At 45.3% G+C, this 13,291-nt stretch overlaps 1 protein-coding gene across 15 annotated transcripts in view; it reads right to left on the minus strand.

Annotated features, from left to right (window-relative positions):
- The window catches only part of SGK3 (serum/glucocorticoid regulated kinase family member 3), a 138,953-nt gene that overhangs the window by 43,599 nt on the left and 82,063 nt on the right, over positions 1-13,291 (minus strand). For 13 of the 15 annotated variants that reach the window (XM_074319001.1, XM_074319002.1, XM_074319012.1 and 10 more), the window contains one exon: positions 1,607-1,822. In XM_074319001.1, coding sequence (XP_074175102.1) covers positions 1,607-1,638 — 32 coding nt within the window. In that variant the 5' untranslated portion in view covers positions 1,639-1,822. Of the gene's footprint in view, positions 1-1,606; positions 1,823-8,009; positions 8,032-8,054; positions 8,221-13,291 lie in introns of those variants that run through there. The other 2 variants (XM_074319009.1, XM_074319008.1) reach the window with 2 other exon arrangements.

Raw genomic sequence — 13,291 nt, forward strand, 5'->3', positions numbered from 1 at the left:
AATTTGCTTTTATGAGTGTGGAGTAAGTTCACAATGCTTGGTAAGATATTGCTACAACATAGAGACCGAGGGGAAGCAAATGGTCAGACATGCGTCGCAATCTCTCTTCTCTGGGCTTTGGTACAGGGTGTGGCAGTGTGTTTATTAAGGAAGGGAGAAGACAGACGGGCTGTTCTCAACTCCTTACCTGGGACTTTGGGAGAAAACCACCATTTCGGGGCTGAAGCCCCAGCTAGTTAAGATGGCAGAGTGGAGTGGTCAGACAAAGGGTTAAGTTTAACTCCTCAGCTTCCATCACCTCCCTTGTGAAATGGACTCTGAGTTGAAAGTCACTTGTCATGAGGCTCAACTGGCAGGGGCCAGGTGACGCTCTGGTCAGAGGCTGGGGTAGACCACTTGACTGAGGAGCAGGTCACGGTCATGTCAGTGGGTTTGAGGAGCAGGTCACGGTCATGTCAGTGGGTTCTAGAGCCATTGAGAGCCCAGGGGAAGCTGAGTTGGCACCACCCAGGTCAACCCAACAAAGAATAAATAACAAGTCAGTTCACTGACTGCAGATGCCAGCGATGGATGCCAACAAAATGCCCAGAGCTGGATCAGGTCAATCATAGCTGGACGTTTGCCAAACGAGTCACTCTACAGCTGGAATCGCCAAGATCTAGAGGGATGACATGAATGCAAGAGCCTTCACCAGGCTACCGTGGGGCCAGTCGTCAGACACTGTGAAAGAGGACACGTCTCCTCCCATAAACTCTGATGCCAAGTTGGAGAAGGAATGAGTGTGTGTTCGAACAAGATAATGAGCAGAACGGAGACAGCCTGGGCATTTTTACTTAAAAGAACTGCTTTAGCTCAAATTGTTTCAATAGACTTGGGTTAAATGAATTCCTTCACATGATTCAGTGGGTGGGGAGTTTATAAAGAAGCCCAGATCAGTTACATATTTTTCAGGGGGAAGAGGGCAGGAGATCTCTGTATATACTAACAGGACTACTGGAACTAAAGACAATGTTATATGTTTCATTACACACATTAAAAAAGTGACTATTCTCCAATAATAGTCATGGATACACTGATTCTGCAAATATTCACTGTGCTTATTCTTTATAAAGTAGATATGGTGAAGAAAAGTAAAATTAGAAATGGGCTTTGCCTTTAAGGGGGAAAAAGAGATAAAATACTGGATTGAATAGGCTTAAAATTGCAGTAGAAAATGATAAACGTCATTTAAGAAAGCTACGGTGGAAATTTTAAGACAGTGGTTCTCCAGGATTGATGACTTCCGGAGTCCATTAACCACCTCCAACAGCGACAAATACGTGCCTGTGTCCTAGATCCACGTGAACGCACATTTTCTGGTGAGGGTCTATCAGATAGTTTCATAAGCTTCTCCCAAAGGATAAACAGGCAAAAATCTGCACTGAAAAAGAAACTGCATTCCGTTCCCATACACATGGAAGACTAGAGGATATAGCATTTGAAAGGTAAGTAAAATCTGGATATGTGAAGACAGGGGACAGGGTGTTCTAGGCTGAGGAAGAACAAAAGCAAATGGAAGTATTCTCTAGATTCCATTTTTCCCATATGCTTTACATTACATACTTACAGTAAACCTCTTCTTTTTCTCTCTGTGTTCATCAGAGCTGGGAATGCTTACACTTGGGCAGCTTTCTTTGTAGTCCATGATATATCCCTTTGGGTTTATTGCCTCAAGAGCACACCAAAAACTGAGTCCGAAGAAAGTGTCAGCAGAGGACAAACACAATTAACTAATCCAAAACATAAAACCGCTTGAGGTCATGTTCAAATTCCATCATGCAACCTTAACCAACAGAAAACAAAACAAAACAAAAAAAAACACTGATTAGCAAAAGAACTTTAAAATACCAGGATTTGTCATTCCTCGTTCACAGGGCCCATGTTATGCTGGTTCTGCCAGGAATGTACTTCTGATCAGAAAGCTCAGCTCAGGTTAGAGATTTTGTTACAGTTATGTCGCTACCAATAGCTACACCCCAATCCAACATTTGCATCCCATTTACTTTGCTTTTCTGCTAAGAAATTCTGCAAGCTTCTACACCACACCACAGTTCATGTGGACTAATGGCCACAGTTCGTGTGGAGTAATGGAGCCTTTCACCTAAAAGGGCTTTCGTTTGACGGATTCAGAGCAAGGCTTTTCAGAGAGTGGTTTTCAGACTTTTGCCTCAGGATGAACAGGTGCGGCTTGCTTCAGATTGAGATGCTATGTATTAGGTAACTACGCACCCCCATTTTATAAACGAGGCAACTGAGACACAGAGAGGTTTAAGCAATCTGCCTGTCCAGGATTTGAACCCAGGCTGTCGTCTGGCTCCAGAGTCCCGACTCTTAACCACGGTGCTATGCTGCATTTTAACAACTGTGGGTAATTCTGATGCACTGGACAGCTCCCTAGTCAGAGAAATTACAGTAGATCTTCATACAAAACTAACACAGTTATGTCAATTTTATCATTCCACCCATGGGCAAAGGGCTGGAGATGTCACACTGATGTCACCTTTTGCTACATACAGCAGCCCAATCTCTCCACTGACACCAAATAATACCTTTTGAAGGGTTAGCTTGACCATTTCTCCTGGTGACTAATTTCAAGAAGTCACGTTGACAGGTCTAATACTTGTAAATAAATTATACTCAAGCAATGATTTCAAATGTCAATCAGGAGGCACTGAGTCTTCAGGTATAATGAGTTTTAACTGCCTACAGGGTGCTTTCTTGGAGATGATTCAAAACCTGCTTTGTTGGATTTGCTGCTGGAAATGAAGTCAGGAAGGAATGATACATAGTTGAACCAGTTGTTCGAAAACATGGAAATGTAACTGGCCCCATCCTAAGCTCAGGGTGCAGCACTTGTGCATGTGTTACAGCACCCTAACACCCCATAAAAGCAGCTTCTTTGACTCCCCATACCCCACCCTCAGACCAGGACGGCCACCTGACCTGAGCCCTGCCCTTCAGTCTGGTGCTCTATTGCTAAAGAATTAGAGCAGGTGGAACCCACAGCTCTTCTAAGCAGATACACCTTGTCGGGGAGCCCCGGGACCCACATCAGCCCCTGTCCGGGAGCCCCGGGACCCACATCAGCCCCTGTCCGGGAGCCTGGGGACCCATATCAGCCCCTGTCCGGGAGCCCTGGGACCCACATCAGCCCATCCTTTTCTGTCTGCAGCAGAAATGACGAGGTGAGAGAGTGAAGGTGATGGCGCTACACTTTTCCACATCTGTCCCTCGAGAATGTGGGAGGCAGGGGGTGGTAGGTCCTGCTGCCACCGCATCACATATGAATGTCTGCCTTCCCATGCATGGCCCACAGGAGCAGAACTACAAGAGAACGTCACGCCAGGCCTCCCCCTTGGAAGGGACAATAGGATATGACATGAAGTAGCACCAGGAACAGAGAAGGAAGAGCCGGGCTAAGATAAGGTGTTTCACACAAGGTGCCCTGGGGATACCTAAGCGTGCATGTACTGCAGGCAGGTAAGCCCGGCGCTCAGCTCTAGCCCACAGGTGCCAGTCTGACAACTGTGCTACAGTCTCCCTAGGCCCTTCCGGACCTAAAACCACGTTCTCCACCCTGCCACACGCCCCACGGACCTCACACTCAGGCAACCCACCGCCTGCCCTTGCCCTCTGGCATCTGCTTGGGTTCAATCAATGCAAAGCACTAGCAGAAGATGGAAGCGAGATGCTAAGGTATTTATTCCCCCTGCTCCTTTTCTAACAAGCAGTGTTTTCTCTACCTAAGGCCATAGTTCCCAGCAGGCGGCCCCTTTCCCACAACTACTGCTGAAGGTCTGGGAGTGGTATTGGCTTGCAAACCCTGTAAGTAGAAGGGGTGCTTCACCATGCCCTGCTGGTTCTTCCCCCTGCCCACGACAGCTTAGGACACGGTCCTTTGTTCAGTTCCCTTCAATTACTTTTGAGTATGTCATGTGACGGATGTAGTAACTGGGACCAAGAATGACCCCAGGAAACAGACCCTGAAAAACGGGACGCATGTGTGCTGAACGCCCTGACGACCTTCCTGTGGAGGGAGGGGATGGGGAAGTGGTCACCGTAAAACAGCGATCACGGTGGCTCACATTTCCTCCCAGGGTGTCACAGGACAGAGGCAGGCAGTGGGCAAGGTGCTGGAAGTCCACAGGGATGATGAAAACACTGATTTCAAAGACTGTCACCTGGGCCGGGGCTGCTTCTACTTATCTCTGAGAAGGTGCACAAAGCAAAGGACAAACTGAGAGCCTCCCGAGAGATGGGCTGTTAGATAGTTTTCTCTTATAGCTGCTAAGCTGACAGGACTAAGGCTCAAGCCCAGGGTTTGATGGTAAGGGTTGCAGAGCCAATTAAACATGCAACCCTGCAAAGTCTCTTAAGCATTGGCTGGAATGGATAATGATCTTGAATCATGGATGTAGGCACTTGGGCAGCCAAACGAAGCCTCCCAATTAAAAAAAAAAATCTTAAAATGAGAGAACCGATACACCTTGCACGTCCACCAAGAAAGAGATAAAACGATTGGTGAGCTTCGCATCTAAGTAGGCTGCTCTGGTCTGTTTACTGGGTAACCCATAAGGCTGCAAGTTTTCATGGGGCCTGATCCAAGAGAAGGTTCTACAACAATGAAAGCTGCCCTACCTCTTGGGCCTATGCCTCAGCATACCCAATAGTACTAGAAATGACATGGCAGAAGGGACGGGGTAAGGAGCCTCTGATAAACACCAGAAGAGTAAGAGTTGTACTGCCAACAGCTACTGCCCGCATGGGTCCTGGCTTGCTACCAAGCCTGGGTAGAGATCAGGTAGACACCTGCTCCTGGGAAACCAAGAGACTGTGCAACAAGAACAGCCCATCATAAACACAGTATTATGTGATGCTCTGAATCGTAAAACTGGACTGTACAGAAGCATTCCACTTGGTGTGGTAAAAGCAAGACTGGGCCTGCGCAGGTCTGGAAGGAAACTAAAGGGACAGGCGGCTCCCCGGGTGACTTGCTCCCCTTTCCTTGTGCGCTCTCTCTCACCCCAAACTCGTGGGGGAAGAGCCCACAACCAGTTAGCAGAGAGGGGGGAAAAGCATACCTGTTTATGGATGGACGTGACAGTGTGCTAGTACTGACCGGATGTGAGAGAAGACAGCCCTATTCAGCGATGGTCCTGAAAGGCTCGTGAAGGGAAATCGTCCCAACACGCAGACTTCTGAGCAGATTCACTGGGGCATGTGGGACACTGTGGCAACCCACAAAAAGACGGGGCTGCAAAGGACTTGGGTCCTGTGGGAATGAAGGCTTGGGTCACCCCACCAGTGAACTCTGACCAGCTGAGGGGCTGGCAGAGGTGAAGGGAACATAAAAGAGGGACCCGGACAAAAAGGCATGACTACAACTGGAGCCAAAAGACTCGCTCAAATCAGAAGCCTAGGGCTCAAATCATTTGAACTTCTCCAAGGACTTGAGGTGGAGAACGGTGGCATTTCATCCCCGCACGCGTGGTAGTCACCGCAGATGGGTCACCTGACGGGAGCTTTGGCCTTAGAGGAACAGGTGCAGACATTACAGTAGTTTTGTTTTGTTTTGAGTTTTTTCTCTGTGACTTTGTATGAAGAACACGGGTGGTGGTTTCAGGCGGGAGTATGAATAAACTGGATGCAGCGACTGAGAACACAGGTGTTTCCCGAGTTAGGAACGTGAGTTTTCTGCTCCCAGTATGAGTGAATACGAGGGGACAGAAAGGGGAGGCCTGCGCTGGGGATTCTCGATCTGCCCTTTTGGCTCCATCTCCACCCTGCTCTGTGCCCCAGGACGCTGACGTCTGCAGTCTGCACCCCACGGGCTCCCTGGCCCTCCTGCTGCTGGGTGATTTCATCCAGAGAGGCACTGACAGGGTCTGGGGTGGGAAAAGAGGGATGAGGATACGAATTTCCTCATCCTGCTCCCTCCCGGGCAGCCAGTTCGGTAGCTGCTGTGTTGCTCTAAGGCCAAAGCTCCCGTTGGGGGATCCACCTGCCGTGACTACCACTCTTTCGGGGACGAAATGCCACCATTCACCTACCATCTCAAGTCCTTGGACAAGTTCAAATGATTTGAGCCCTAGAAGATGGGGCTAGCAACACCTACTTTATAAAGTTGTTCTAAGGATTTAAGAAATGTGTATAGTAGTCAATAACCTCGATCTAACGCCTAGCAATTTGTTTCAAATTGGTTTTTATTCCTTCATCCAACAAACAGTAAGCATTTATCGTGCACTAAGCAATGGAAAGACAAAGAGAAAAGTCCTACCAGCAGCAGGGAACTTATTTCATGGGAAGAATGGTAAGCAACATAAAAACTTCAATAGTCGGGTAAGTATGAGGTTAGATGTATGCATGTACGAAGGCACAGAGATGCGCCACCGATACAGACTGTCATACATTCCCAGACTAGCTACAAATAAAGCCAGGCAGGCATGGAAGCAGAAGTTGGAAGAGATTACACTTGTTTGCCTCAATTTCCTTTGGAAAAAGGAGCTCGAGTCATATGCTAGAAATGAAGACGTTGCTGTGAAGAAAAACACAGAGAGATAAAACCACCTGCCGAAGCCAGGTTCTAGCTGACGACAGCGCTAGGACTCAAATCCAAACTGGACTGACTCCAAAATCTATATGGACTTGTTTGCTACACCATACTGTCTCTCCCTAAGTAAGGCTGTCCTTTCCTTTCAGCTAAAGCAAACTGGCAACTTACCCGTATTTAATACATAGTGGTGAAGCTTATTACAAGCCAGACTGTGCTTTATGTGTGTGAATCTGGTTGCTCCTCACAACAGCCCTCCTGAGACAAAACCAAGGAGAAACTGAAGCATAAAAAGATGAAGTCACCTGCCCCAGCTGATGGAGTCAGGATTTGAACCCAGGTGGTCTGACTTCGGGACCTTTACCCACAGTATCTCACTGCCTCTACCAGACATACAAGCTCTAAAGAGTCCTCTGGGAAGCACAGAAGAAGGTTCATAAACTGATTTTTAAGAGGTTACGAGTGAAATTATGAAAAAGAAACCCTGCTATTCCTGCAAATCTAATGTATGTGTATTCTATCAAACTGAAGCCATTTAAATTCTTCAAAATCATCTGCTAGCCAGGCAGCCAAATAAAACAGAATGAGAAGAGGGCTCCTGTAAGAACCCCACCAACTAAGAAAGAGAACAAAAAGCTATGCCGTTCACATGGGAATAAACGTTGGAACTTTTGGGGAGGTACGTAGGTTCGGCTTCCTAAAAGGGACACAGGAAGAGTCTGCCTTCCCTGTGCTGGGGAATCATAAGGTAATCTCAGCCTGGCTCCCAGGGGCAGCTGGCATGCCTGGGAGGAAGTCACATGGCTCTGAAGAGACTAAGTTCAGATATTCACCCAGAATGGAAGCACTAACCTTAACATCCAGCTGGCGAATCAACTGTGATAAACCCAGCAAGACAAAACAAAGTTGGTCAGATGAGAACAGACCCTTCTGAGGCCAGACAGATCTTAGGGGGGCCGTCATCAGCAATAGTCAATATTGCACGTATAATTATTCTCATTGGGAGGGACATGTGGCAATGTCTGGAGACATTTTTGGCTGTCACAGCTTGGGGGCTGGCCAATGGCTACATGTCAAGGAGGACGCTAAACATCCCACAATGCACAGGACAGCCCCTACAGCAGAGAATTATCTGGCTCAAAACGTCAACAGTGTTGAGGTTGAGAAACGAACCCCAGGCATTATTCTAAGAGCTGGCACCTCACACGTGACTTCACCCTCACAGCAACCCAGGAAACAAGTATCATCATCCCGATTTTACAGTTGAAGAACCTAGGTGATGAGGACGTCCACGTGACCACACAGGTCTGGGTGGTGGCAGCACGGTGACACACACACAGCTCTGACCTCAGCGCCCAGCTGGCACAGTGTCCCACGATTTCTCATGGCACTGCTCATGCATCCCCTTCTTCTAAATTACCTTTGGAGATACCGAGTTGAAGAGAACAGAGCACCCAGTACCCACTGGCCGTCGGGTTACAGAAAGAAGGCCATGCAGCAGAAAAGCAGCTTTCCAATTCTGTCAGCGGGAGGGGGCAGGTTTGTGCAGCACTCAGTCAGCAAGGGCCCATCTTCCTCTTCCTGAAACATCACACGTCAACATCTAAGCAGGGGTCTGGCACAAAGTGAGCTCTGAGTGTTGATCCCACCTCAAGGACAATCGAGGGCCAAATTCTGACATAAAGAAGACACAAGAAAGGATGCTATCCAGGACAAGGTCTATTAAAAAGGAGGGGAGTTAGTCTTTTTTTTAAAAGCTTTCATAGATTTAAATTTTTTAACTTGGAGCTATAAAAAGCAGAAATATAGGCAAAGCTCCATAGTAGAAAACTGTCAAATTTATGTTACGTTAAAATTTTGTTAATACACACTGCTTAAAATAGATGGATATTAGTCAAGGCTTTTTTAAAAAGCACTTTTCGCTCCATCATTGTGCTCATCCTTTTGTTCGTTGTATGCAATTACTGCCCTGGATCTTGTCCATCTTTCTTTCAGACAGCCAAAATGATTGTGTAACGTCAAAAGCTTCTTCTGCTTCTAACTCTAAAACATAAGCAAAGAGGTTCTGAAATCCATTTCCTTCACACATCATGAAGGCTGTGTGGTACTGAGGCCTGGACCCTACCCAAATCCCAAGGTAGATAAATCCGTAAGTATCAGTGTGCACTCTTAACTACTGTGGCAAACTGAGGTGATCCACCCCAGACATAAAGGAAAATTAAGAACAAGCCTGTTCCAAAAGGAAGGAAAGAGGCCTGGAAGAGCGACAAGTTTTCTTCAGCAGAGGGACGTGCTGGGTGTTTGGGAACAAGAGTCCCAGTCAAGGAAGAGACAAAAGAAAATCTGAGCACAGACCCTGGGCATGGCAAGGGGACTGGTCTGGGAACAGGTTTGGAAACAGGGGACTGGCACAGAGAATAAGAAAATGAATTGGGGGTGGGGATGGGACAGGGATTATTCCTGAGAAGAGAACAGACCAAGTGGGTAGGTTTCATTTTAAACTACATTAAAAGTGCCTTATCAGTCTGACCCAAATTAACTGGTTACTCTATTAGAAGACTATTACTAGTGTATAATCTGAGTCTGTTTATTTCCGCCTCTCAGAATACTAGCTCCAAATACATTCAAAATGTTTCAACAGAAACAAAGGACATCTTTGTCACATCTATAAATTAAATTCATTGCAGAATAGACTAAAAACCTAACAGGATCTGCCAATGGGAGATACATAGTAACCTCCTCCCCACGCGCATCACATGATGAATCAGTTACAACTTTTCCTGTTTTTCTTCCTTACATCCTTCCTCTAATTCCCACCCCACTCCCGTTTGATTCTGTAATCACAAAGCAGTCCTAATTTTTCCTAGATGTATCCATCTCTGATTTGAGATACCTTTTATTTATCCTGACTCTTAATAAAGAAGTGATATAGGAATTAAGAATAAAACACGTGCAAAATATACAATGTTGGGACACAATACAGAAGAATAGTCTGCACCCAACAATTAATTCCACAGGAGTGTCCCAAAACCTCAACAAAGTGTGTCGGTTCCCTGAACCAACATGAGTCTGTAGGTTCCCTAAAATTGGCTCCATTTTATTACAGACGAGTGAATGCTGACAGTCTTTTGTTTTCCAATACTACAATCAAAGCTGACAGGATACAAGGAAGGCCCTTGGCTTACTCCAACTGATAACCTGTCCCTCTGCCTGTTCCAGAACTGACAGGACAGGGATGAAAACCATAGCAGCAATGCCTGTGTCTGTCCTTGGCCTCCCAAGGTCACTATCTTGGGTTCCCAGTGGCCAGAAAGCCTGCCCTCGCCCTGGTCCTGGCTTCCCAGGCTTGTCCATTGGGAGGCACCCTCCCAGGGGATCTCCCAGGCAGATGTGAACACAGAACACGCTCAAGGATGATTCCTGGAGGACTGACCACTGGGAGAATGATGGGGTGGACGGGTGATTCTATGAGGCAAGAGACAAGCAAAAGGGGGAATTCACACACAACTAGCAATGGTGAAATCCTGCAAGCCCTAGGGAGCTAAGGGAAAGCTGGTTCTGACTGAAGAGGCTGGGAGAATTCAGACGAAGGAGGCACCAACACCAAACCGCAGCCAACAATCACCAGCACATCAGTCTCCTGGGAGAACTTCCAACCTGGTATCTCTTCCAATCCATTCTTCCCACAGCAGAGAGATTTTTAAAATCACTGTAAATCTGATCATTTCACTCCTTTGCTGAAACCTTTCCCATGGTTTCTCACCGTCCTCAGAATAAAATCCAAACTGAATTGTTGCTAAGACTACGAGCACCCACATGACCTAACCTTGCCCTGCCTCTCCAGTTGCTTCCCACCAGGGCCTCTCGCCCCTCTAGTCACCAGACTCCTCAGAACAGACCCCTCCTAGTTCTCACACACACTGAGCCCTGCTTGGACCTGTGTCCCCTCTGCCTCGAATACTTTCCGTTCAGCTCTTCACAGTATAGCCCTCGTTCAAATGTCACTTCCTCCAACAAGCCTTCATAACCACCCTAGTCAAAGTGCTCTGTCCCCAAATTAACCTATTGTCATCATTCTGTTTTTCTTTTCCATTTCAGCACTGATTGTCATCTAGGATTGCATGTTGCTGGTTTACTGAGAACCTCCCTGAGTGGAGTGGGACCTAGTCATGGCCATGCACTTAGTAGGTCTCAATACACAACTGCTTGTTCAATTCATTCAGCAAATAGGTAGAGAGAGACCCTTGGAAATTCCAATTTGCTGAAGTGTGCAACGGAGATCTTCAAAGCAAACTCTGGTCCATCATTCCTCCATCAATCTCCTGAATCATCAATTTCTCCCTCTTATTACACATATTAATATATTACAATATTTTAATGAAATCCTCCCTAAAAGTGTAACTTAAGATACTTGCACAGTGCTTACCATGTGCTAGGGATATGTAATTAGTTTGTGCCCCAACTTTTATTATCTGCATGAACAATCTTATGTGATAACACTCTTAACTAAAGGCTTTTTTAAAACAAGGGGAGCTCAGGGTAAACAGAGATGCTTATACAGTGTGATAAAGGAAACTACTCCAAAGCACACATTAGCTTTCAAAAGATTCCTCCTGACATTAAAACTTTACTGGTTAGCACATGAGAAGAAATTTCCCAAAGGAAAAACAGTATAACCAATTACATACTTAAATTATAGTACAGGGGCGGCCAGTTAGCTCAGTTGCTTAGAGCACAGTGCTCTTAACAAATGTTGCTGGTTTGATCCCCACATGGGCTACTGTGAGCTGCGCCCTCCACAACTAGACTGAAACAACTACTTGACTTGGAGCTGATGGGTCCTGGAAAAACACACTTAAAAATAAATAAAAGTGAAAAAAAAGTATAGTACAATTTAAATATAAATTGTAGTATACTAGCTTCAAATCCTGACCTTACATTTTAAGTATTACTAGTAAAGATAATATACAGAATTTTATCTTCAAGTTCTACCATTTCAAAAATCAGGAGTTTTATATATATATTTTCCTATCAATAGAAATTGCAGCTTCATCCCAGGAATGGTAAAATAAATTCAGAACTATACCCGTAAATACTCAAAATCAAGTACAAAGAAAGTAAGTCAGGCCAATGCGTGCCTTCAGATGGGAAAACCCCACCTGAGGTTTGGGAAGCAATAGGAAAAAATAAGTTAAATTGCAGAAATGCCTACAAAAGTTCTGGAAACAAGTTTTAACGTATTAATATTAGGGAAAAAATCATAAGTAAAACAAAAACATTCACTCAAGTGGAATATGTGCAAGGATATGTTTGTTATGAAAACTGAAGCAAAACATATCAAATCAAATGCTGATATCAAACTTAATAAAACTGGAAGCTTCACCAAAGGACAAATTCAAGTATTTCATATCTACCTCCTTTCTCTGAAGGACTAAAAGCTTCTGGCATATGTCTTCTCCATAGATCCAGGAAAGTAAATGAAGAAAGAAGTATGAACATTTTACTGTTTTAAACAATGAGGGGAACAAAGGTAAACTACTTTCTGCAGCCCAGAAAGAAGAGAACGTTCAGTCCTATCCAGCTCAGAAAACAAAGCAGGGAGACAGGATTATTTGCACCGAGAGATGCGAAAACAAAATACTGCTTAGGAATAATACCCCACAAGAAAAACCCAAAGCTGCAGAGGTTGCTCCATGAAATCTGTCTCCTCTTCATGGTTTCCTGAACGAGTTTATTCTGCATATTTTTTAACTTCTGTCTGTCCATCTAGATGGGGGTTGGTCTGTTATTCTCCCCATCCCTACTCCCTTCTGTGACTCCAGATCCCAGTATCTTCATTTGTATCTTTTTATTTAGTACTGAATTTCCCCCTGCCTTCTTCCTTAACTGTCCATATTGTAGAAATGACTATAGAAGTATAATATTTAACGGTCTGTCCTATTCAGTAGAACTTTAAGTTCATTTGTATTTAAAAACTAGGTAAGTGGAAGTGTGCCTAACTTTTCCTTAAAATAGTAACCGGAACTTGTGTGCAGGTTTCTTGTCCTCCAGGAGCTTATATGTAGCAAAAAGACAAATGCCCAAAGAATTACAGTTCAAAGTAGACTGTGATAAATTCTTTAAGAAAGCTATGACAAGTGACTAGAATTCAGGGGAGAGAAAAACCACTTCCAGCTGAACTTATCTAGGTATTTGGGATGGCGACGGGTGACATGTGAGGGAAGTTTTTAAAGGCTGGGCACACAAAACAGAAAGGGCAGCACAGCCCTCGATACAAACAGGTTACAGCCATTAGTCCGGTCTGTCTGAATTCCTGCCCACCTTGTGGGAGAACAAAATCCACTCATTAATAAAAACAGAAAGAGAAAAGTGGATTTGAGATCATGTTGTAGAGGACTCTGAATGCCAGGCTTCTCACTCTGGATTTCATTCTGCAGACGAGGATGTAAAGGCATTTGAAAAGAGAACTTGAAGGGCTGTAGGTGTAGAGAATAGAATGAGATGGAGGAGGGCTTGAAGAAACAGGGGCTTGTCATCAATAGGAATGGCAGGTTTGCACAAAAAACCAAAAGGAGAAATAAGTCAGCAGCTATTTCATGGGGAGGGCAAGGCAGAAGGAGGAATTAACACCGCCTCCTGGGTAACCAGGAAAAGTAACTAGAAATGGGGGGAGAAGAGAGCAGACCAAAATGACAGTGAATT

The sequence above is a fragment of the Rhinolophus sinicus genome, linkage group LG14 (assembly GCF_036562045.2).
Source record: "Rhinolophus sinicus isolate RSC01 linkage group LG14, ASM3656204v1, whole genome shotgun sequence".
Taxonomy (NCBI): domain Eukaryota; kingdom Metazoa; phylum Chordata; class Mammalia; order Chiroptera; family Rhinolophidae; genus Rhinolophus; species Rhinolophus sinicus.